At 45.8% G+C, this 26,478-nt stretch overlaps 1 protein-coding gene and 1 long non-coding RNA gene across 2 annotated transcripts in view; both read right to left on the reverse strand.

Moving 5' to 3' along the window:
• The window catches only part of ATP1A1 (ATPase Na+/K+ transporting subunit alpha 1), a 32,390-nt gene extending 18,940 nt beyond the window's left edge, over positions 1-13,450 (reverse strand). Inside the window, exons 1-3 of the mRNA XM_027535865.1 lie at positions 13,164-13,450; positions 1,861-1,965; positions 1,181-1,240 (exon numbers count right to left, since the gene is read on the reverse strand). Coding sequence (XP_027391666.1) covers positions 1,181-1,240; positions 1,861-1,965; positions 13,164-13,175 — 177 coding nt within the window. The 5' untranslated portion in view covers positions 13,176-13,450. The remainder of the gene's footprint in view (positions 1-1,180; positions 1,241-1,860; positions 1,966-13,163) is intronic.
• Positions 5,153-12,469, reverse strand: LOC113888920. The gene is made up of 2 exons (XR_003510123.1): positions 12,384-12,469; positions 5,153-5,378 (listed from the first exon to the last, which is right to left on the reverse strand). It is a non-coding gene; the product is annotated as an uncharacterized LOC113888920 (long non-coding RNA).
• Positions 13,451-26,478: the final 13,028 nt, after the last annotated feature.

Here is a 26,478-nt window from a genome sequence, read left to right on the forward strand (position 1 = left end):
TATATTTTGTTCTCAAGTTATCTTTAATATTGGAATTAACCCGAGAATATGGGGAAAGGGACAAGAATACCTACGGGGTCCACATGGACTTATTTCAGGACCTTCCTCTGCCTCAAGTTCATGACACAATCCCTAGACAGAATGACCACCACCGACACCAGCCATCTGAGCTGTCTCTGCAGCTCAGAGACACTGAGCTGCATTGAATCCAGTACTTCCAGTATCGGGCACTGAATCCAGTACTTCCAGTATCAGGCACTGAATCCAGTACTTCCAGTTAACTTTAATTCTCACCACAACCTTTACCCTACCCTTTCATTAATCCCATTTTACAAGACAACAGCCCCACAGCATTTGAGTAAGTGACCTAGGTTGCCGAGAACACACGTCATAGGAACCTAGAGTAAACTTCAGTGAGATAACCCACGTGAGGTGCTCAGAGAACAACTGCCTGCTGGGTCTTAGTGCCAGGCCTCCTCTCAGAGCCTACGGCCCCAAACTTCTCTGAGCTTGTTGGTAATTTACTGAAAAAACAGCTCCATCGTAGCTGGCACTCAAGTCATTCCTTGGACTTATTAGTGACTGTCCAGAAAAGAACAAACTCCCCCCGCCCCGATTTTACTTTATATTGTTTGCGGCAAACAATTAACACATCAAAAGCCACTAGATAACAAGGATATACAGTACATATTTTACTGAAGTTTCTTTGAACTGTGTAAAAAAAGTTCCTAATAAATGATAGAATAAACTAAGGTTCTGACCTACTATACCATGAGCTAGCTGATAAAAATACAGAAATCTGAATTGTTCAAGATTCAACTAGTTGAAATTTTCAACTCAATTTAACAATGTCAAAGAATAAATGGAACATCTGTGTTCACAAGGTCAGGTGGTGAGCATGACCTTGGATCTGTTCGGTTTCAAATCCTGGAGCTCCTACTTGTTGCCTGTCACTTGCTACAAGATGGGGAAAATAATAACTATTTTCAGAAAGTTTCAGGGGAAACAAAATAGTAAAACAGCATATAAGAGCCCAAGTTCTGTGCATGTCACATAGCAGACATGATATGGATGGTGGCTATCAATATTCTGGAGTCGCCAAGGTTAGGCCTGTGATACCAGGGGAAAATGTGAGGGGAAAGATCAGAATTCTATGCAACAAATGAAAATTAGAACATACTCGGCTCAAGTCTGTTCCATATTTGCGATGAAGTTCATCAAGGCTAAGTTTATGATCATCCTAAGGGAAAACAAAAGGAAAAGAATTAAACATTTTATCACTAAAAAAAGAATTAAAAAACCATCAGTGTCATCCCTCACTATCATTAGGCTCAGAATACAAGTTAGTATATGTACTCTCACCATTGCCAATGGCTTGGTGACCACACAGCTCCTTCTGAGTGGTCTTCACTAGCGAATGGCTCAAGCTGTATAATGGGGGCCTTCACAGCCTGACCAGGCAGATTCTAGACAGGTTGCATCCATGGAGGCCTCCACCGCCTGAAGAGGTTGGAAGTTCCCTACATGCAGTATGATTCAGAAACACAGAAGCAAAGGCCCATGATATCAACCGCTCCTCTGTGGACCTTTGGTTGGATACTGAGTATTGAATATTAAATACAGAGTATTGAATACAGAGTATTAAATAACTTGTCCAATCCACTGACAGCTTTTACAATGAAAATTTTCCATACCAACCTCTACGATTCAGTAACATTTGTAGGACTGCTATAATCTCTTAACTTTGAAAATGAAGCAAATCTGATTGAAGAATGGCTGGGGGAGGGGCACCACACACTCAAGGATGTAAGATACAATTCCTATTTAAGAACAGAAAGCACCCTTCCTGCTGGTACTTACCATAGAAACTTCTTTCTTCAGCTCGTCCATATCCCTCTCTTTCTTGGCTTTTTTCTTGTCCCCATGCTCTGAAACAGCTGCCGGTTCATATTTATCACGTCCAACCTATAGAGGAACGAGGGAAAGGTGTGACTGTGAATTAGGAACAGCACCTCAAAATTCAAGGTGGTAGAGAAAGGGATTTTCAGCAGTTTTAGGTGAGCATCTTGAAGAGTTATTGGGCTAATATCCATGGAAATATATGTGCTGATGATGCATACTCGACAACAGTCCAGTATTATCCAGAATACTGCCATCTCTAGCTCAAGACAGGCCATCTGCACCCTAGGGCACTAAGACCACTGGGAAGGCCTTGTCAGGACTCAGAATGGCCCTACCAGCTGCTTCCATCTGGGGTGGGGGGCGGGGGAGAGGGTTGTACTGTCAACATTTCCATACCATGGCCCTTCATCTTCCCCACTGAAAGATGAAACTATCTTCACATCACTAACTTAGAGTATAATACACTATACTTATGCACTTGTACTCTGAATCAGACATCAAATCCTGGGCTCCACCACTTAACAGCTGTGTGTCCTTGGGCAAATCAAGGATTCTGAAATTGCACTATTCTCTTCCCCAGCATGGAGATAATGGTGCCCATTCCCTTAGATGTTTGAGAGGACTAAATGATATACACCTAAATGCTAATGACTTTATTATCATGTTTAATTCTTATCTTTGCAAAGAAGTCATTACATACCAACTTTAAATATAATACCCTTTAGGGCTTGCCTAAGAGTACAAACTTTTTTACCTTATTTAAAAAAAGAAGTCAGCCCAAGAGTCCTTCAAATTCTTTAAGTGAAAAACAAAAAAGGCAGTCCCCACCCCAATCTGCAGCCTGAGAATAAAGCCCCCAAATGAAAAGTCCCTGGAAATGTTTTGACAGAGGCAGGATATAGGAGAAGCATGTGCATTATCACACAATTCACAGGATCCACCTACGCCTCTTGAAAACTGGAACAATTTTTACAGAAAACTTTGATTCCATAGTTTAAATTTAGATTGTTCCACTCCCCCACCTCCTGTTGAAAATGCTTGCGCTCAGCTACACAAAGCCGGAACTTAGTGCTCCTAAGGGCGGTCCCCAGAACAGAAGAGACCCCTCACTCCAGAGGCCCCCAGCCCACAATCTGCTTGCAACCACCACCATCTCCTAAGAAGGGCAAAGAAAGGGGATCTTAACAATTTTCTTACAATGGGTGCTCTGTGGTGCAATTTCTGTTCATTCACGGCTCTCCCTTATTCATTTCTAATTTTCAGGAGTATACCAGCTACTAAAGCAGTAAGTAGAAAAACACTGTCTAGATTAAAATTATACTGTGTTGAAAATAAAAAAATCAAAACATATCGATATAGCAGGTATGGTTGTAAATAAATACAATAATCACTTGAATTTGAAAAAATGCCCTAAGACTCTAAAGAGATTGTAACTTCAAGTTCGTGCTGCCAAGACATAAGGACATGTACAGTATTCACACTGCTCAACTTGTGTGGTTACATGTACAGTGTTCCCTGCAGATTAATTTTTTCAGAGTGTCCTTTAGCTTCTGTATCTTATCTGTTAAGAATGAAGCAGAGCTAAAGATAGTCAACATTCTCAACATTCCCTCCACTATGGAGCAACCACACTGGTGACAGCCTCTCTGGTAGAGCCCTGGTGCCAGAGTTAAAATGGAAAATCATCACACACACTGGAAGCAAATAGACAACACAAACCAAAAAAAAAAAATGGCCGCCCCCACTGCCCTCCTCACCACAGACCACTGCATTTCCTTCATATATTTAATGAGGAAGCACAACCCTGAAACTTTATATTAAACACATTGACTAGGGAGCTCTCAAAGACTCACGTGGCCAGTTTGTATTGATTTTTAAAATCCAGTCCACAAATTCTCTAAGCAAAGTTGAGTATCATTAAAAGATATTTAATTTAAATATATGAAAATCAGAGTTAAAATCCCTCTGCCTCACCATCTGTAGGCTTTATTTTCTGGCTTTCAACATTTTACATTCTGAAAGAGGGGGAGAGAGTTATTAGAGCAGCTAAAACTTGGATATGTTCCAAAGTTCTATCCCCATTTACAAAAACAGACCCCTTGCCTGAAGCTTCACAGTTCTCAATGCTTAAGGTAGCTGGAAATAGAGGCTCCCTAATAACCCTCCCCTTTCTCCATCAATTCATGGCACACTAAGAGGGGGTAAGTTTAAAACAGGAGATTTGTGAAAGAGACAGGGGAAGTACTAACAAGAGGTATTTCTTTTCCTTCAAGATTTTAATTGCTTCATCAGGCACTGTTTGTCCAGAAGACCAGGCTGCTTACGCAATTCAGTTCTTTCCTAGGAAGCTTCCTCGATGGCCCAGAGGTTAAAGCGTCTGCCTCCAATGCTGGAGACCCAGGTTTGATCCCTGGGTCGGGAAGATCCCCTGGAGAAGGCAATGGTAACCCACTCCTGTATTCTTGCCTGGAGAATCCCATGGACGGAGAAGCCTGGTAGGCTACAGACCATGGGGTCGCAAAGAGTCAGACACGACTGAGTTACTTTGCTTTTTCGCTTTCTTTCCTACAAGTAAAACAATAATACTAGCTCATCTTGATGGGAACCAAACATTACTCCAGTCCCTACCAATCTCAATTACTAGTTTCAAAGCAGGGGGAAAAAAAATCTGTGTGTGTGGAAGGGTGGAATGCAGGGTGGAAGAGGGAACAACTTAAAATTGGGTAGATAACATTTTATTATTTCTTTGAAAAGCATTTGGGAAAAACAAAGGTCATGGAAAGGGGAATGATAACATGGCCTCCCCAATCTACTCCTATAACCTTCCCACTCCTCCAGGTATACAAGTCAATTTTTCAATTAGGAAGTGCGCGGAGGCCAGGCAGGTACCACGCTCTGTGCGCAGGACCCTTGGGGCACCACTGTGCTGTCTCCCTAGGATAAGTACAATGGAGGCTCAAGGTTACTGTTACACCCTGTCCAAAAGGGCCATTTGTGAACCTTCCCCCAGCCCCGCCCCCCCGTCATTCTAATTTAGGAAGTGGGAGGTCACAACAAGGGCAGGGGCTTGCCCAGTGTGACACAGCCTCAAATCAAAAGTGTCATTACTTCACCCCGTGCTTCCAGGGGATTTCATTTTCTCAAAGGTTCACTGAGTTCTGCCACCACTTGATCTGGGTAGAGGGAAAGGGTGCTCAGGATGTGGGGAGAGAAAATTCCTAATCAAAGGAGCCAAGGCTGAAACTTGGAGCAAGGTTCATTTATTTAGTATTTATTTTAAATTGTTTCAAATTAGTTTATTTAGGGGTTTCATTTTCACTTCTCAATAGATTATGTATTTTCCAGTTGCTTCTTCATCTGAATTAGCTCATCTAGTTCTGAATGGTTACTGAGTGTCATCTTGATTAGCCAACCATCTTCACAACAAAATGCGACGACAAGCCCTGGATTTTTGGCAAGAGCTTCAGTGACTTCTCCTGATAGAAGAGAACAGAGTTCACTTGCAGCTTTCCCCACAGCCCCAAGCACCAAACTCCTTTTGTTTGTTCAATTCTGTCCCAACTGCAGGCAGACAACAGTAAACAACATCTTCCAAAGCTTCCTGTGCAAAGCTGCTGATTCCCACTGGCTTGATCCCTGGGTTGGGAAGATCCTCTGGAGAAGGAAATGGCAACCCACTCCAGTATCCTTGCCTGGAAAATCCCATGGACAAAGGAGCCTGGTAGGCTAGAGTCCATGGGGTTGCAGAGAGTCAGACACGACTGAGCGACTTCACTTCACTGCTCTAACAGCATTTTCTGTTGTCATCTATTCATGTTTGTGAATTTACGCACAGAGCAGAACGGGGCTGGTATGCAGCACAGGCGAGGTGCCCACCCTCAGCACTCCAGCCCCCAGGCCGAGGCCCCAGCCTTCACTTCTTTAAAAGCACAGACTGAATCCTTACAATGAGCATGACCTGTTGGGGCTGGTGAGACACCTTCCTCCTCTTCAGTAACTGACAATTTAAAGGGGGAGGAGTGGGAAGCAGATATGACAGGTACAGAGAATTATCCATATGAAAGTGAAAGTCATTCAGTCATGTCCGACGCTGTGACCCCATGTACTATACAGTCCATAGAATTCTCCAGGCTGGAGTGGGTTGCCATTTCCTTCTCCAGGGGATCTTCCTGACCCAGGGATTGAACCAGAGTCTCCTGCATTGCAGGCGGATTCCTTATCAGCTGAGCCACAAGGGAAGCCAAGAATTATCCCTAAATTTTTTAAAAAGGCAAAGAAGGTACAATGAGTTTAGGAGAGAAGCTTCTATCCCAGAGGTTGAGTCACTGGAGGTCTGAATAAGCTAAAGTTGCCCTGAGGCCCTCAGATCCATCTCTACAAGCCCTCAGGAGGGCAGGCCTTGGAAACGTCCTCAATTGAGCAGAGTGGACATCTGACCACAGTTCCCACCCTATCAGCACAATCCCCTGTGGCCAATAGGGAAGTCAGAGGCCTTTCAAACTTCAGAAGTTGCTATTGACGAAGTCTGGAGGGTACTTGGGAGCAGAGACATCTATACCCTTGGGATAAGACTACGGATGGTGCTTTTAAGTCAGCCCCAGGTCATTCTAGCTCTGCCATATGCCAGCAAGACAATCCTGAACAGTCAGCCTGTTTCCTCCTGGCCTAAAATGGAAATAACACTTGGGGATAACGACTGAAGACTCTAGATGGCATTCCAATAGTCGGATGAATCAAGGGGCCACCGTCAAATCCAAAAACAAAACACTTAAAACCAGCACTGTTTCTAAAACTGACAAAGCAAGCTTTGGACTATCAAGAGGGGCCAGAAGAAGGGTAACAGTAACTGCCCCAAATGCAGCCCATTTAAAAGCTTGCCCAGAGGGCTATAGAAAGGGTACCTCTGATTCCAGTCAGGCAGGGGAGTCGAAGGGATGATCTCTCTCTGATCCTGCTGGTTGCCTAGGAGTACTGCCTAGAGTGGACTACATCTTTCTTTTATATATAAAGGGGCAGGGGGTGGGGGGGAGGGCGCGGATCTTCCTGATGTATTATTACATCATTATCAAACCTAATAGTGTATGTGAAGATACTCTGCAAAGCACTACATAAAAGTTATTATAACTTGGTTTTAACTAACTTATATCACTGCCGTTCCTCATTGACTATGCAAAGTCATAACCTTAAAAAAAGAAACCTCATTTTGGGCATTTTTTAATTTTATCATCAACTAAAACAAGGAAAACAGAAAATATTACCACACCACGTTCATTACAGCTCTGATCACTCCCAAATGACTAAGTAGTTTATGTACAAAGAATTTTCTCTTGCCAGGGATCTGAGGCTGGAGATGGGAGAGGGCAGGCACTGCTGTGATTCTACAGCCACGCTGCAGCCCAGAGCAGCAATTAAGGCGGTGAGGAAGAGGAGGTGACCCAAGGGACAACCCTACCTTCACATTCCTTGTCTCCCTCACCTAAACCAAGGTGGAGCTGGGGAATACCAAGCAGCCAGGCCATAGCAGGGGGTCTCTTTGTGAACTCAGCTCAGTCCCTCCAAACTTGGGCTGCAGTCCATCAGCCAGCAGAGTGCAAAGAAAACAGCTCCAGCTCTAGCTGGCGGGTTCCCTCAGCCCAAAATGAACAAGGCTTAACCTCCCTCCCCAGTCTACCTGCATGTGAAATTTAAGGAGCCTGACAGCCCAACCTACCTGCAATAGTTAGTATACATTCATGATCATTCAAAAAAAAAATCTAAAGCATCTAAATAATCAATATACTTTAGATTTACTACCTCTTTAAAAATGTGCTTTTTCAGTTGTTTTAAAAATGGGGTGATACTTTCTACCTCTACACTAGGTACCTGGGTTGTGAAGAGTTAAAATATTCTGCCTATTCCCCCCATTTGCTGCCCTCATCTCTTTTCTCATTTTGTCAGACCACTCTGGCTAGTGCTACTCAAACGAAGTTGTTGGTTTGAGAGACCATGGACTAACAACTGGCACAAGCATTAAAAGCAGACTGAATTAATTTCCAAAGTCCTGATCACTCCCCTCAATTGGTACCCCGAAGCCTAGGGTGGGAAGTAATATAGCTGTAAGGCTGAAAAGAACAAAGGCAGTGATAACCTGGAGAAATGCCCCCTGAGTTGAAACAAAACCAATATGGCACCATAGAAGCATCATATGGAGGATAAAAGAAAAATGCAAGATGATAACACTCCAAAGTGCATGAGGCTCTGCCCTCACCATACGGACAAACGGGAAAGACAAACTAAGAACCAAGTCCCCCTGATCCATGAAACCTGAACGCTGAAAACAAGGCAGGTCCCAAAGACCAAAGCACAAGCATCCAGGATCCACTTTTCAGATCACCAACAGAAAAAAATCTACTAGCTGTTACTAAACAGGGTTTGAACAAAACCAGATACAGAACTAATTAACGTTCAGATATAATTCACTGTCAAGTCACAATGGAACTAAGGAATGGGGTCTACTGGCCAAAATTCCCTTGGCTCAGGATCCATATGAAACCAGAGAGAAAAACTGCAGGGTGGGTTGGGGGGTAGAGTGGGGTGCTTCTATTCTCTCTGACAGAATCTGCTATCTCAAACATCAGTCAAATAAATGAAGAACTTCTTGTGGATTCCTGATGACAGATTTAAGCACAACTAAGGAGGTGACTCATATGCAGAGGAATAGTCTCCCTCCGACTCCAGCCAAAGAATACACTTCCTCTCACACACACACTCGATTCATAGCAACGTGAGAAAGTTCAAGCCTGATTTGGTTACATCTCCTTTTCCAAAAATACATAAATGAAGATGAGTTTAAGAAAACAGTTAGTGGATTTTGAAAGTCTCTGTCCTTCACATTATCACTTACTGGACCTATAATTTCAGCGGAATCCAGAACTGGACAGCTCTGGCAGGGCCGGGGAAACATTCTGCCCAGCGCTGTGCTGGCCAAAAGCAGCCACTCTGATTACTGTGAGGCCATCTGATCTGACGCTCGTGTTTCTTCTTCTGGCTTGCTGGCTGGCAGAGGGCCCTGGGCAGCTAGGAGGAGGCACCATGGCACAAATGTTCGTCCTCCCACCCCTCACAGAGGGCTGCAAAGCCCATTTCATTTCATACGACCTTGACCAAGACTCTGAAAGTGTAAAGCCTTTTACCTGAAAAGTGAAAGTAGACGAGAACTTAAAAAGCCATCACCCCAGCAGAGTCCACTGACACTTTCACCTGGCCTCCCCGGAGAGGGTAATTCATAATACTTTCCATTCTTTCCAACCCTCAGTATTTTTCTTTTTTTCAGGTGAAAGAAAAACTGTTTTCTAGTTTTGAAAAGGCTTAAGACTAACTGGTGAACAGCACAAACCCATACTTGATACATGTTTGATCTCTCAATGCCCAAAGCCCAACAATAACAGGTGCCACTCTCACTTGCCCTGCACTCTAAACCGAACAGAGCTGATGTCACTTGGGTGAGTACTCTAGCTAAGGGTCAGATGAGAAACTGACGCTTCGGGGCTTTAAAAACCTTTTTTGTTTTAAATAAAGAAACTAGTTTTACTTTTCCACACAATCTCCTTTCAAGAAAATTATCTTTAAACCCACCGTCATTCTTAAATTTGGATATATTCTGTTAAAGAACACAGCCTGACTGAACAGAGAGTCACTAATCTATTCATTTGTTGCTAAAATAACCAGGAATCAATGCTCTAAAAGGGTTCTGGGGTGCAGAATGGATGGGCTATGTAAGGTTGAATCCACTTTTTTCTTTTTAAAATGCAACTTAAGATTAACACTTGGGCAGAGGGTGTGGGCTGGATATTTTAAGTTTTACTCTTCACCTGCCTAAACATTTTACTAGGTTTTTAAAAATTCCTCCCCCTCCTTTTGGGGGGGGGCGTTGTCAGGCCAAGCCTACTCTCAATCTTCTCAGATTTATGATGCAGACCTCCCCTTTCCTACCCTCCCACCCAAAGGTGAGTCACCAGAGTGTTACAAACTTACTGGCAGAGAAAACTACAAATTAACTAACAGTAAGTTTCCCAAAGAGAATACACCCTCAGAGCAGCAGCAGGGTACAGAAAGCGGGGGCGGGGCGGGGGGGGGGGGGAGGTGGCAGGGGAAAAAAAAAATCACACTCATATACACTGAACACTTGACAGGCAAAGGGTCTGATGCAACCCCAACCTTCTTCTCTGGCTGGGCCCAGGCAACTTTCCATCCTGAGAACTCTGCCTTATGATGTTTTCAGTCCAAAGTACTGGCTTTACAGCAGCCATAGGAGATTCAGTCACTTTCAAGTTGAGCTCCAAAAGGGCAGCTGACAGTGTGACCCTGCAACCAGGGTTTCTGCTGACACGTGTATACCTTGTGTAACCTCCACCTGCACCTTCTCCCCAGCTCCTCTTTACATCTCTACCCATAAGCTATAAACTATGGTTTCTTTTCCAGGTAACTAAGTTAATGCTCTAACAATGGAGAACTGCGGTGAAAGGCCTGGTGACATCCCTCCTCCCCACCCTGGTCTTCTGTAAACTTGAGAAAAAGAAAGTTTCTTGTGTATCTTTGGTTGGCTAAAGAATTGTGGGTGGTAGGCCGAGCTGCGGATTTAAGCCAAGTCACTGGCAAAAGCAGCCAGTATGAAAAAAAAAAAGGGACAAAATCCTATTTCATCCAAGAATGATTCAGCAGGAGCTGGTTCTTTCATTTCATTACCCAAAGGAGATCGATTTTTTAAGGAGAACTAAAATCACCTGAAATACAGTCAAAACCTGGGCCCCCAACAGTAGTGGGAAGAGGAGGGGAAGAAATGAACAATGACCTTAAAAATTAGCTGCCAGCACAGGCTTCCTGGTTAACCAATTATCAGCAGGGCTTTAGTCACCACTCCACCCACATTTTAATCCCCATGTGGAAAAATCCCAACATTTCAGCATAAAATATCCTTCTGAACATTTGGACTATCAGAATAAGTCACTAGGGACAAAAGCAGTTATTTTATCCCAGGAGAATTACCACCACCACCACCACCACCACCACCACCACCAGCACACACACACACACACACACACACACACACACACACACACACACCCCACCACCACCACAACACAAACACACACCCCCTCCCTAATGTTCAATTCATCAGAGTACTCAAAATACTAATGACAACCCAGCAGATAAGCAGCAATATCAGCCTGTGTTAACCAGTTACAATTCCAACTTTGGGTTTGCTAGCCCCTAGACATGTTATTAGAATCCATAAGACATAAAGGTTGAACCTCCACAGCCCAGGTACGCTGTTATCTTTACCACTACTGTGCAAGTGTGTGGTTACCCAAGGGACATACAGGTCTATGGACATAATTTACTGAAACATCTTTCACTAATCCAACATAACAAACACCCCAGTTTCATCTGAAAAATAACTTTAGAGTTCTGCATATAAGTCATTGTTAAGGAGCATTAGGCTTGGACACTACAGGCTGTTCACAAATCAGGGACATCTGGTGTGTCACGAACCAACCATTTGACCTTGAGCAAATCCCTTCACCTTCCTACGCCAAGCTCGGGTACGTATCTAGAAGGCTCCACAGTCCTGCAATCAGTAACGTGTGGCTCCAGAAATCAACTCTTTTTCTGAAGAAGAGACATAGAAATGAGCTTTTAAGAGCCTGTTTACTGGAATGACCTAGGGTTTGACAGTGTGTACCAGCACAGGCCACTAACCCAGTCTGCACCCCCGAGGACAGAGGCTGGCGCTCAGTTCTCTTCAGCTACTTGACCTGAGCCAGCAGCCCTCCACATCTTACGCTTTTTAAAGATTCAAGCTGTGCATTCCCACTTCTCCTTCCCTTCTCCACCAGGTCCAAACCTTTCAATGACCTCCTTCAAAATCCATTTAGAGTCCCCAAAGAATGAACCCTCCCTCTTCCCCCATCACTCACTCCACACGGAGGAGCCCTCAGACCCTTCAAAGTCCTACTAAGCGCCGGACAACGTGCAAGCCCTGGACACAATGGAGGGGATACTCTCCTACCGGTATTCTCACGACCTGGTCATTTTATCCCATCAATTGATACTTCTGATCGTCATTTTGTATAAACTTTTCTCGACTGGACTTTGGCCTCGGGCCTATAAGTTAACTGAGTTACAAAAATGCAGGAACCAGCCGTCGTTCTGGTAATCCCACAGTGCTACTCTCTCCTGCCCGGGGAGGAGATTCGTTCCTTCTAGAATCTCTCTTCCGTGCGTAGACACTCCTAACCTGTACTGTCCTCGCTTCCCTTCCTTTTTTCGTATTTATAGTATCCGGAGACACTGGTGGATCAGCCCGTGCTCCTTCCAGGCTATTCCAAAAAAATCTACATTCACCCTCCCCACCATCAAGATGACCACTCCTGTTGCTCAAGCTGCCCCGAGTGCAGCCCGTGTTTATGGAAAGTGGCCCATCAAAGCTCTCAAAAGTATACCTTCAAGGCCATCCTAGAGCGAAGGCACACCCTTTCTGGCACCAGCCCGCCCGACCGGCTCCACACTAAGGGGAAGGCAGTTTTTGTTTTTTTTTACCCTTTGGGGGAGGGCGGCCGCCTCTGCGGACAACTGGATAAACCCTGGCGCCTCCAGGAGGAGTCTAGGACCCCAAGGCCGGCCCCGCATAGCAAGCCCCCTAGGGCCCGGGCCGGAGCCGCGGCGGGAACCGCAGCCCGGGAACCGGCCGGGCAGAGCGCCCACAGGGGAAGGGGAGGAGCACGCCTTTCCTCCCGGCGAGAAGGGCGGAGGGAGAAAGGAAGGCGAGAGACGCGAGGTGAGGGCGGGCGGAAGGAGGGAGGGAAGGAGCGGGCTGGGGATGCCGCCGGCGGCCCGCTCCCAGCGAGGGCCGCCCGGCTGCCGTGCTCCCTCCTTCTCCTCCAGAGCCGGCGGCTCCCAAGCGCCGCCTCCAGGAGCCTCAGACCCCGGGCGCGCTCGGCCTCGGGGGCCCGCAGACCCTCAGGGTCTGCGCTCTGCCCGGGGCTGCCGCGCTCCGGCCCCTCGGCGCTCTCTTTCCCCGTCCGCCCCTCATTACCGCACTCCCTCCATTTCCAAAGTGCGTCGCCTTTTAAGCCTCGCCGCTCTGCCAACCCGTTCCGCGCTGCGCCGCTTCCTCCTCCTCCGCCTCCCGCCGGCTGCGGTCGCCCTCCAGACTTCCTCCCATTCCTCCGCCTCCCGACCAGGGCTCCCCGCGCCCCTCCCCTGGCTCGCCCGACACTCACCCCCTTCCCCATAGCTGCGGTGGTGTGCGCCCCGAGCCGGGTCCTTCTGTTCAGAGAATGAGAGAGAAAAGAAGAGAGCGGCTCCCGGCCAAGCAAGCGCGGCCGGGGGAGCGAAGAGGAAGGAGCTAGGGCTGCCGCAAGGCGGGAAGGAGGGAAGACGGCAGGCGGCTCGGGCCGATGCCTTCTGCCGCCGCCGCCGCCGGGGCTGCTACTGCTGCTGCTGCCACGTGTCCGCCTCCTCCCGCCGCTGCTCTGAGCCCCAGACCCCGCCGCAGCTCAAGCCCGCGCCTCCTCCTCACTTCCTAAAATATGCAACCTGCGTGCTAGCCCCGCCCACGCCAGGCACGTCACCGTTACCGGAGCAACCTGACACCGACTACGGGCCTGGCTCCGCCCCCCGCCCCAACCCCACCCCCAGGCCGGGGCCGTGCCGGCTGCGACCGGCCAGGGCTCCAGGCAGGAGGGCGCCGGGGCGTGGGGCGCGCGTGCCCACGTCCCGGGCGGCCGAGACCGTGCCTCTGCGGGGCGCCCCGGCTGGCTGGGCAGCGGGGATTCGGCGGCCATGCAGCTCCCGCGTCCCTCGTGACCGACCCGCTTTGGAGCGCGCGCAAGGTCCGCAGTGGGTGCGGGGATGTTCCTGGAATTGGGCCCCCGAATCTCCGAGGACCCGGGACAGAATCGTCGCGCGGAGGGGCTTTTCTGGGAATCAGGGAGCTCCTCTGGGGCTAAAGGAAACACCAGGTTGAGGTGGGGAGTCCGGAGAGGCTGTAGCCAGCGCTTGAAGGAGGTACTGCGCGTCCCTGCAGACCCCAGGCCCTGCGCCTACCTGCGGATGGCTTCCCCGACCAGGCTCTAGGGCCAGCCTCTCGGTGCTCTCACGAATGCCTCCTATGGTCTTGGGATCTCCGTTGTCTATATCCCACAGGGCCTGGGCTGGCGTTGCCAGAGGTCCCAAGCGCCCTCCCCCTCCTTTGCTTCAACACCCCCAAATAATAATCCAGAGGGCCTGCGATTAATTCATTCATGTTGCTGTGTGAATATAAACTGTTTGTCCTGTTTGGGGATTCACTTTAACGGGGGAGGAACACCTGAAACCTAAGGGAATGCATATCTTTAGCAAAAGGGACTCCGCGGAGGGGAAGATGTTTGAGGGTCTGTCTCCTGGCCTTCCACCGGGCACAGCAGGGCCTCTCTCACCTCAGCCTTTGCTTCTCTGAGGGATCTGGGCCCAGAGTGTGGTGAGGAGCCCAGAAACCCCCCAGAGGGCCCTGGCCTGGCTGCGCTGTGTGGCATTCCTCCCATTACAGCTTCTGCAGAGGCTGCAATGGATGAAGGTTTCCTGGAGTTAAAAAGCAAGGTTTTATTAACAATGTTTTCAGGAAGTCAAGCATGCTCTGGGAAAGCACAAGGTTTGCAGGAGAGAGTCACTCCATGTCTCTGGGAATTCTGACAACAGACAGGGAAAACATTAACTTCCTAAGCAAGCTAAAACTGGCCCTGTTAATTTCAACTATTAATTTAACATGAAAAAATAAAGAGGTGAAGCCTTGAAAGAAACTGGGAAGAAGGGAGGGAAGGAAGAAAATCGAAGGGGGAAAAAACTAGCATCTGTGTTAGTTGTTAGGCCATTAGAGTAAGTCTTGTTCCTTCTTAGAAGAAACTGTTTCTTTCCTCTTGCCCAAGAATGCATTGTTCAGGACTGGTGCCTTCTCCAGCGACCTTCAGGCTTGGTTAAATCAGCGCAGGCCATGAAGAGCAGAGGAACTGTAAATTCAAATTCATGCCTGCTGGGGAAAGAACCCCCAAATCCAGAACAGAGTTCCCAATGCTGCTAATTCAACAGAAGGAATTTATCAAGTGTTATCAGGGCTCTGCCTCTAAAGGTCTAGAAAATGCTTTATTTTCATGCACTATATCCCCCATTACTGCTAACCTGTAGGAGGATTTTGCTTACTAAAGATCTCTCAGCTTGTTTGAGATTAATTATCCCTTGGGCCCTGCTCGGAGCGGAAAAAGCACAGCAGGAACAACAAAATGTAGAAAGCAAAATTCTAAACAATGTAGGTTTCTCCTGCTGGTGGATCACCTTTTCCACCCTAACTAACTAAAATTATCACTTTTTAAATTTTCATTCAACAACATAACCCTGAAAGATCAGACATTTATTTAAAAATCCCTTGGCCTTTTCAGCAGTTTATTTGGCAGCTGAAGATTGCTGAAGGTCCTTTCAAGAGGACCTCAAAGTTCTAGCTATATTCTAGACTGGGGAAAAGGCATAAAAGGAAGAAGTATTAAAATCTGAAATTTACTTTTGCTCCACTTTATAGCACTTTTACATATAAAATCCTCCCTGGGATTCTCACAAGTCTGGAAGGCAAGGGCTTTAGCTGCATTTTACAGAGTGGGAAACAGGAGGTTTGAGGATTTTCTCAAAACAAGGCCACTCAGCAAGTGATGGAGGAGCCTGGTCTCAAAATTGCAAGATGGGAACCGTCTTCCTACTTGTAAAATTTGGTCTCTGAGCATGGGACCAGGAAATTTTTGGTGGAAGGATACTAATTGCTTTCAACAGGGCTGTCCTCACAAGAACAGAGGGGTTCCATGTGCTTCTCCTCTTTTATAACCAAGAAGACCCCAGCGAAAGCCTCTTTTGCCTATTTCTACTCTTCATCAGTCTACTGTGTGAATCACTGAGTCTGAGAACATTTTATAAAAATGTTTGCTATAGATCAACAAACACTCCCTCACCCCTGTTTTCACCCACCTAATCCCACTTCTCAAGGTGTATCCCATTCCATTTTCAAGTCATTTGATAATCCATTTTTTAATTCCAGTCCTGTTGAAAGACACATAATTTGACAAAAACATTTCAGAATATCAGACAAGTTATGTTGTTGCTACTGTTCCTCTAATGTTGATGTTTCTATAAGTGCTCAGCCAAGTGTTACGGTCCAGGCACTTTTGGGCAATTCTCAGGAGTGTTTTTAGGGATAAAGTTTATCGTCAGGTGTTGAGGACAAATCTTAAGAGGTGAAGGGAAAAAAATATGGTAAGGAAGCTGGAGCTGAAAACTTTTTATGGGAAAGAGTGATGAAAAGAATCCCTGCTGGATTGTACAATGGAGCCCTGAGCATGCCTATAAAATTAAGACAAAGAGACATTGTGGACAAAACTGAGGTGCAGAAGTCACAGATGCCTTGGGATGTGGGTGACCAAAGAGGGAAATACCATTTTGGGGGACAGGCCTCTTTCCCCTCTTGGGAGAGCTTTCTGAATGGAACCTTGGAAAATAAACATTCCTCTCATTTTATGTGAAGAAACTGAGGATCAGGGAGTGATTGGAACTGGACAGTCCCTGAACATTGGCAGAACTATTGGGCATCTTTTCAAACTCCCAGAGCAGTGCTGAGGATAAAGAAACTTCCAGAAGAGAATGTGGGGACAAATTCTGTCTCTCTATTCTATCTACCTCTTATACTATCAGTTCTAATTAAGCTTCTAGCTTGGGAAACAATTAAACTGATGGAACCAGAGACTCAGCATTTACAGCCCCCAAGGCTGCCAAATGTGGATGGCTTCGAGGAGGATTTGACACAACCACAGAGTGTTGGCCCAGTCATTGTGAGTAGTCAGGAGACGTCTGAAAAACATGATGCAAGTCAGTATTTTGAGCCAAGAGTGCTAGCACTTTGAGTAAGTACTTGCTGAAATGAATAAACATGCCATTGCAATTAAGGGCTTTAGAAAAAGAGTTGGAACCTACAACAAAGTTAGCATTTTCCATTGGAAGCAAACACTTGGGAGATCAATGAGCTCGGAAACTGGAAAGATAGAAGTCTTTGGTCCAGCTTGCACTAGAGTTATCATGGAAACAATCTTAGGCATGCATCTTTATTTTTAACCATTTCCTTGGTACTCCAGGAAGCCACTTAGCTGCCACTGTTACTGCAATAAAAGTTACAATATTTACTGCATTAAAGCCAGTTCTTCTCACAATTTCAAAGTTTCTCCTAGCCAATATCTATCCTACCACTGCAAATCTGCTTGTCCCCATCTAGCAGCAGATGTAATACCCATTGCTTTAAAAGCACAGTTCTGGGGACTTCCCTGGTGGTCCAGTGGCTAAGTCTCCATGCTCCTAATGTAGAGGGCCTGGGTTTGATCCCTGGTTAGGGAACTAGGAACCAGGCTGCCCCATCCCTGGGATTCTCCAGGCAAGAATACTGGAGTGGGTTGCCAGTCCCTTCCCCAGGGGATCTTCCCGACCTAGGTATCAAACCCCAGTCTCCTGCGTTGCAGGTAGATTCTTTACCATCTGAGCCACCTAGGAAGCCCTCCTTTATTACAACTGCCACTTAAACAATTTGCTCTTGTTAATAGCTGTCTTTGTAAAGAAAACAATTATAAAGGACTCTTTAGTTGTCCCCCCCAAGTGTTTTACACCGTGTCCTCAATTCAGAGTCAGCTCGGTCTTCTTTTCTAGCACTTTCCAACACTGCTACTCCCTTCACCCCGGGGATTATTATTGTGATAATAGTATCAAAACAGTATTAAATGTTACAATATCCTGGCATGTAAAAATGCATATTTTGTTCTCTACAAATCAACCACCATGGGGCATTGCAAACAAAAATTAAATGGCAACAAACAGAGGGTCTGTAACTAAAAGTATTCTACTGCCAGAGTCCTATCTGCGTCCAGGCAGCATAGACATGGCTTCAGGCAGGCTTACAAGCCAGCACGGGCAAGCTGGAGGCACGAGGAGAGGCAGCAGGAGCAAACTGTCGTGGAACCCTCCCTGTTCTCAGGGGAAAACAGCCATGAGCACTGAGGAAATGAGGGCTGCCATTGGGGTGGATAGATCTGCTATTCTTGGCCTTAAAACCTTCCATGGAAAAACAATTGAGAAAGTTCTGTGAAGGCTGGTTCCACTGAGAACAGCACTCTTCCTTAGATCCCTTTGCACTAAAATGGGGTTTCAGGGACTTTGCAGATTTTCCCTTCACTGAAGTGAGAAATCACCATAATAGGAGAGAATACAGAATCATCAAAAAGTGGTTTGGTCCATTTACAAAAGTCTGGGAGTTTTTGAAGAAAGTAACCCCAAAGTAGGTCAGGTACAAAAATAGTAACCAGCTCAATTCATTTTTAACAGCTTAGGTTTTACTCTGGAGACTGCCATTTGGTTGATGGGTAACCTCTACATGTGGACTCTTACTGATAAGCCCGCTAGAGAAGTTCCCTCTCTTTCATCCCTTCTCCCACCCCTACCTCTGGCACTCTCCATTGTTTAACAGAAGTAAGAGCTAACTCATGCCAAAACAAACAAACAAACAAAAATTAAATTTAAAACCTCCAAACAAACCCCAAAACCCAAAGTAGCCATTACTGGGGATCTACTCTGAGCCTAACATCATGCTTGATGCTGGCATATAACGACAACTAAGACATATTTTCTACCCTCAAATAGTTCACCATCTGGCATAAAGTAAGGCATGTAAAGAGATATTAGTAACACAGTGAGAGGTGTTGTATCTATGTAGCATATCATGGGGACATGAAGGAAGAAGTAGTCAGTTCTGCCTGTGGAGCTGAAAGGGCTTCCCTGGCTGGATCTTGAAAGACAGATGGGAGTTCATGAAGTGGAGCCTCTTGTGAGTGCACGTGAGTGCATGTGTGTGTGTGTGTGTGTGTGCGCACGCGTGCGTACTCGTGTGTGTGCTTGTGTACTGTGGGGTGGTTGTAAGCAAAAGCAGCTGCATGAGTAAGACCCTTGGCACCTAAATAAACTTAATCTATTGGGGACGACTGGCCAGGAGTTTAAAATCACAAGAGCATAGGTTGTGTGTGTGTGTGAGAGAGAAAGAACACAGCAGGAAATAAGCCTGGAGAGGTGAGCAGGGTCGATTGTGGAGGACTTCGGTACTATTCTAAGGGCTTGGACTTTATCCTGTAGGCCATAGGGAGACACTGCAGGGTTTTAAGCAGGGAGGTGTCATGATCAGATTTGTGCTTTGGAAAGATTTCCGTGGTAGTATTTGCTTGCTTCTTGGAAAAGCTACGAGAAAGCTAGACAGTATATTAAAAAACATAGACATCATTTTGCTGACAAATGTCCATTAAAAAAACAGTAGTCAAAGCTATGGTTTTTCCAGGAGTCATGTACGGATGTGAGAGTTGGACCACAAAGAAGGCTGAGTGCTGAAGAACAGATGCTTTTAAATTGTGGTCCTAGAGAAGATTCTTGAGAGTCCTTTGGACAGCAAGGAGATCAAACCAGTCAATCCTAAAGGAAATCATACCTGAATATTCATTGGAAGGACTGATGTTGAAGCTGAAGCTCCAATACCTTGGCTGACTCACTGGAAAAGACCCTGATCCTGGGAAAGATTGAAGGCAGGAGGAGAAGGGGATGACAGAGGATGAGATGGTAAGATGGCATCACCAACTCATTAGACATGAGTTTGAGCAAGCTTCAGGAGATAGTGAAGGACAGGGAAGCCTTGCATGCTGCAGTTCATGGGGTCATAAAGAGTCAGACACAACTTAGCAACTGAACAACAACAACAACCAGAGCTCTGGGATAAGCTTTCAGAATCAGTGCATTTACCAAAGCTCTTCTGATCGTATTATTGGCTTCAGAATCTCAGGACATCCATGTTTAGCTCTGAGATGGCATGTTACTTTTTTTCTTCCTTTTTTGTGCATTTACATGCATGTCTTGATCCTCATCATGATCCCGATTATCTACTCCTTCCCCCAAACAGAGGCTTTCAAGTTGCTAGATATGGTGGAAAATTGGGATTTGGACATAATTTTAGCAATCTGTTAGGATACAAATCCCTGACCTTAAAAGGTGGCTCAATTTGAGTCTTCCTTCCTCAAATGTAACTTTGGAGCCTATTTTATCTGTAACCATATTACCAGGGCTGCTGCTGTGAGAATCAGTTGACATGATACTCTTAAGGAAACATTGCCTGTCACATTGTAACTGTTCAAACAGTGTAAGGAATGATCTTGTTGATTTCAAATTCCTACTCAGCCTGCAAGAAACAAGGTTCAAAGAAGGATGGACATCCACAAAAATTTGTCTAGAGGACAAGGGAGTGAGAACAGAACCGGCTTTGTGCTGGTTTTCCTCTTGCCCCAGCAACCTCCCGTATCCAACAGCGGGCCTGTCTAGGGATATGCAGCCAGCTTGTAGCAGAAACCACAGTACAGAATGCAGGAGCTTGGTGAGAAAGGGTTGGGTAACGCTCCACCTGTCTGAACTGGTCTAGTTATCACCAAACTGCAGGTGAGGACTAGGGAAATAAACCCTGCGCTGAAACACAACAGCACTGGCCTCACTGAGAAATTGTCATCTTCGGAATAAGAAGCTTGACTATCCATGTTCTGGACTGCAGGGGCTGATACAGGGTAACCTCTCTGGTTGAGGGTGTGGGGTGTGGGCAGGGGACCGGGAAGGGGAGAGAGAGAAAGCATTGTGTCCAAGTGTAACTTAAAACCATTATAGGTTTTTTTTTTTTTTTTTTTTTCCCTTTTTACATCCTCCCTCCCCCTTCACACACAGAAAGAGAGAAAGAGAGAGAGGAAGAGAAAGAGAGGAAGGAAGATAATACCTGCTAAGGTAGTTTCTAATTGGCAAGCCAGAGTTCTTTCTCTTCCTAAGAATGACCCAAGAGAATGCTGGGTTTCAGGACCATCACTCCCATTCCTGGTAAAAGTCTGCCAGACAAGGTGCTGCAGGCTAGAGCTGCAGGGAGCTTGGGGCTGGGGAGTGAGGGGATAGGGAGAGGGGGTGTGGGGGGTGGCGGGGGCAAGAATCCACTTCCCTGTCATGCCTTTAAACTTATCAACCAGAAGTGCTCAAACTCAATGTATTCTCTTCCCCCTTTGGTTTTTTTCATAATGGGGGGAAAAAAGGCGATGTTAAAGTTTTGAATAAAGAAACAGCTGCCATCTGGGTAATTGAATTCTGCTTAAAGCAGGCCACCTGGTTTCCATCAGCAGCTCCTGGCAGGTATGGAAGTGTCAGTCGAGGTCTTGCATTGACTTCTAAATGCAGGCTGGCATTCCACGCACAGTACAGAAACCTTAATTTCTGAGGAGCGAAAGCGGTGTTCTATCAGGTTACCTCAAGGCATGGTAGATTTCTCAGACTGCAGACATTTAGAATTAAAGCAGTTGTGTTGGTCTCATCCATTCCTGGTCACATGCTGCCTTTAAAAAAAAAACAAAAACTGAAAAGCTGGTTTTCTTTGGCTTCCTGTTTGGACATCCATGTCATAGAAATATGTGTGAGTGAAATCACCTTGCTTTCTTAGAGGTTTCTGGAGGCTGAGTGTTTCCAGTTCCTTGGATGGTGGAAAGAGGGGTGGGCAGCCTAGGAGGAATATCAGGTGTCTATGGGCTGGATGCCATGCTCTGCCTTTCTTAGCAGCCTTCTCAGTTGCCGCCCCTGTGCCTCAAAGGGAGGCACCATCAAGCAGCTTGAATGGGGTTGCAGTCCTGTTTCCTGACCTGAGACGCCCACACACCAGGAAAAATGGGTACCATTTATGCAACTCGTAACCCCACCTCCTGTTTACATGCACAGCAGAGCTGGTGTCAAGCAGGAGGGTTGGTGAGGACAGAGATATACCCGTGGTGGATTCATGTTGATGTATGGCAAAACCAATACAATATTGTAAAGTAATTAGCCTCCAATTAAATAAATATATATAAAAAAAAGAAATATAGGCTAATCGAAAAAAAAAAAAAAAAAGAAACAGAATGCTGGGAACTTGGGTGGTCTTGAGCAAGTCCTTACACTTTTCTTCAAGTCTGTTTCCCTGTATCTGAAATGTCTATAACAGAACTGAGTACAATCAGGAGCCGTGTTCAGGCAACATGGGATACTAGAGTTGGGAGTAGAGCTCTGCACTGGACAGAAATCTTACTCACAGGCAGTTAAGTTTTACAAGGGACACTGAGCTTATGGAATGAGACTTCTACACCACAGATAACCTGGTCTGCTCTCCTCCTTTACAGAGGAATCAAGTCTGCATATGCTTTTCCTAGTATCACCGACCACCTGCTTAATGTCAAAATGAGACCCCAGTCACTTATCTTTCCAGCACGCTATGCTGTTTCCTTTGCTTTAGGACCACTTGAAAACATCTACTCAAGGACAGAGCTGTTTTGCTTCCAAACCAAAAACTGAGGGTTATCCAAAACATTCAATTTAAAGAGCCAGCTTTTTGAAAATAGAATTTTCCATGATGCACTGGGTACTCATACAGGTTCATCTTAAAAATCTTGACCTCTTTTCACATCAAGGGAGCTATATCTGCACACACACACAAAGATACACACACATAAACAAAACTATTATTTTGAATTTGAGAGAATTCAAGGAAGTCTTGGGCTTCCCTGGTGGCTCAGATAGTAAAGCGTCCGCCTGCAATGCGGGAGACCTGGGTTCAATCCCTGGGTTGGGAAGATCCCCTGGAGAAGGAAATGGCAACCCACTCCAGTATTCTTGCCTGAAGTATCCCATGGACAGAGGACCTTGATAGGCTACAGTCCATGGGGTCGCAAGAGTTGGACATGACAGAGTGACTTCACTTCACTTCACTTCAAGGAAGCCTTGGATGGTGTCAGTGTAAAATTCAATTAAAATCTCTTGCAGGGGTCCCAGGCTTTGGACAAGGCTCCTTCACTTCTTTCCTGGGAAGCCTGCTGTCTGTTCAGTGACAGTCTCCTGGACCTGGCATCACACCTGTGTGGGGTTTCCTCAAGCTGCTAGGTGACAATGCCCAGCTCCATTCCATGGGCATCTTGGCTCCAACATCCTCAAATTTCTCTTCCTTCTGCCAGCCGATGGAGGAGCATTCGAAAAAGAACACAGAGGGCAGTAGCGTGGGGGCCGGGGACTGGAAGCAGAGCTGGAGTGAGGCTTGGGCAGATAACAGGGGTGGAGGGGTGGTGGGGGGAGGTGGGGGTGGGGAGTCTGAGGCAGTTTGGAGTAGCCTCCAGTTGCCTGGTCCAACTCCCAGCAGGCTCTCTTCTGCTCCCTCAGCCTGGCTCAGATCTCGTTTCTTAATCCAATAAAGAGGCACTTGCCTAAATTTGAAAAGGTGCCATAAAATTATTTTATCCACCATATCCTGTCCTGAAGCAGTTAAGTTCCAATTTCCTCTTCAAAACAAGTTTCTGTCTGATAGGGCTCTTTCAATATTGATCTACAATCAGTAATATATTATAGCCTCTGAAGCATTACTGTCTCATTACTCTCCTCTTTCTTGCCAAATGGACAGTGTCTCAAATCTCCTTGTTCCTTCGCCCACTCTTGTTTCTCCCTCTGCTGCCACAACATCCATCTATCCACAGCCATGCTTTAACACAGAGCAGCCTCTCCTGGCTCCTCTGAAAATTCTAATCAGAAAAACTCCATCTGGCCAAGTCTGGATCATGTTTAATGTACAGAAAATCAGATCCCCACACTTTGGAATAGTGGTGGTGGGCGGTGTAGTACTGATTCTAGATCCTTTTGCTGGGGGGTCGGGGTGGGGGGACCGATTAACCCCAGTGCCCTCGAGGTAAGAGCTTCTGGGTTAGTGGCAAAATTCCTACCTTTTTCAACACAGGGATCAGAGATTTCTTTGGTAACCTCGTTTTCCTTTTTAAGGCTGCCCCTCTTACCATAAATCATACCCCACTGGTAATAAAATGTTGCCTTTTTGGGGGAGAACTACATTGTGATTTTCCCTGGGTGTTGCTTGCAGCCTCCAAAAACATGAAGAAAACAAATCTGGTGAAATATTGATCATTTTCACCCTAAAGTTGGAAATGAGTGATTGTTACCCATTACCACCACTTCTACACCATAACAGAAGTCCCGAGACCAGCTGTTCAGCCCATGCCTCTAGCAGCTTCCTCCTCCTTCCTACAACTCAACAGTGGTCCACACCCTCCTGTTTCTCCATCACTAGTGGACTGCATGTTTCTATGGCAGCCACACCTCCAAAGAAGTCTGAATCTCCATTCCCTTTCAGTGGGTTCTTTAAAGTTTCCATGCATCTGGGCTTCCCTCTGTGGTCCAGTGGTTAAGAATCAGCCTGCCAATGCAGGAGACTCAAGCTCAATCTCCGGTCCAGGATGACACAGGGCAACTAAACCTGTGCACAACTGCTGAGCCCATGTGCCACAATTACTGAAGCCTATGCACCCTGGAGCATATGCTCTTCAACAAGAGAAGCCACTGCAGTGAGAAGCCCACATACCACAGCTAGAGAGTGAGCCACCACTCTCCGCGACTAGAGAAAGCTTGCACGCAGCAACAAAGACCCAGCCCAGCCAAAAATAAACACATAAATAAAATAAAAAATAAAAAGTTTCCAAGTACCTTCACATTTACTATTCCTCTGCCCCAGAGGTCATAGGTCCTTTCTACAGTGGCTCCTTCTGTACCCCTTAGAGGCATATCCAAGATTCTGAATAGTCACCTTTTTACTCGTTGTAAAAATAATTTTATATTAGAATTTTTCCATTCAAAGTCTGGTCTGGTTTTTATCTCTCCATTGAACCCTGACTGATACCAGAACTAAATAAATGCAAGAATAAATAATGTTCATGGACTGGGAAGACTCACTATTGCAAAGAAGTCATTCTCTCTAAACTGAGCTATAGATTTAAGAAAACAGGCCTCTCCTAATTGGCATTAGACAACTATAAAATATCCAAAAATAGTTGATTGTTGCTGCAGTATGTTTCTGGAAACCATGTGGAAAATCCTAAATCTAATTTTACCCATGGGATCTGTGTTTTAATTGGAGGTTGCCTTTTTTTAAAGTATTTTTATTTAGTTTTATTTTTTTATTAGCCACACAGTGTGCCTGAGGGATCTTAGTTCTCCAACCAGGGATCAAACCCATCCCCCCTGAAATGGAAACAGAGTCTCAACAACTGGACCACCAAGGAAGTCCCGCATGTTACATTCTTGACCAAAGACTTGACCTCAGATAAATCAGAGATGCTAAATATGTCATAGAAGCAAAGATTCAGAGGTTAAATCAGTTGCTGTCAATCCTGGCTGAGCATTAGAATTAGCAAACAAGATTTAAAGAAAAATAAGCAAATCAGTGCCCGGGTCTCACTGGTAACCAGTTAAAGCCATCAGATGAGATCAGATCAGTCGCTCAGTCGTGTCCGACTGTTTGCGACCCCATGAATCGCAGCACGCCAGGCCTCCCTGTCCATCACCAACTCCCGGAGTTCACTCAGACTCACCTCCATCGAGTCAGTGATGCCATCCAGCCATCTCATCCTCTGTCCTCCCCTTCTCCTCCTGTCCCCAATCCCTCCCAGCATCAGGGTCTTTTCCAATGAATCAACTCTTCGCATGAGGTGGCCAAAGTACTGGAGTTTCAGCTTTAGCATCATTCCTTCCAAAGATATCCCAGGGCTGATCTCCTTCAGAATGGACTGGTTGGATCTCCTTGCAGTCCAAGGGACTCTCAAGAGTCTTCTCCAACACCACAGTTCAAAAGCATCAATTCTTTGGCGCTCAGCTTTCTTCACAGTCCAACTCTCACATCCATACATGACCACAGGAAAAACCATAGCCTTGACTAGACGAACCTTTGTTGGCAAAGTAATGTCTCTGCGTTTGAATATGCTATCTAGGTTGGTCATAACTTTCCTTCCAAGGAGTAAGCATCTTTTAATTTCATGGCTGCAGTCACCATCTGTAGTGATTTTGGAGCCCAGAAAAATAAAGTCTGAGACTGTTTCCTCAGCTATTTCCCATGAAGTGATGGGACCGGATGCCATGATCTTCGTTTTCTGAATGTTGAGCTTTAAGCCAACTTTTTCACTCTCCACTTTCACTTTCATCAAGAGGCTTTTGAGTTCCTCTTCACTTTCTGCCATAAGGGTGGTGTCATCTGCATATCTGAAGTTATTGATATTTCTCCCGGCAATCTTGATTCCAGCTTGTGTTTCTTCCAGTCCAGTGTTTCTCATGATGTACTCTGCATAGAAGTTAAATAAACAGGGTGACAATATACAGCCTTGACGAACTCCTTTTCCTCTTTGGAACCAGTCTGTTGTTCCATGTCCAGTTCTAACTGTTGCTTCCTGACCTAGAGCCCATGCTCTGCAACAAGCAAAGCCACTGCAATGAGAAGCCTGCATCCACAACTAGAGAAAGCCCAATAATGAAGACCCAGTACAGCCGTGAATTCGTTTATTTTTTAAAATGTATATGTGTATATATATATATATGGCATTTTTACATTTTAAAAAATAAATGCATTCACGGCTGTACTGG

This window comes from Bos indicus x Bos taurus, chromosome 3 (genome assembly GCF_003369695.1).
Source record: "Bos indicus x Bos taurus breed Angus x Brahman F1 hybrid chromosome 3, Bos_hybrid_MaternalHap_v2.0, whole genome shotgun sequence".
NCBI lineage: Eukaryota > Metazoa > Chordata > Mammalia > Artiodactyla > Bovidae > Bos > Bos indicus x Bos taurus.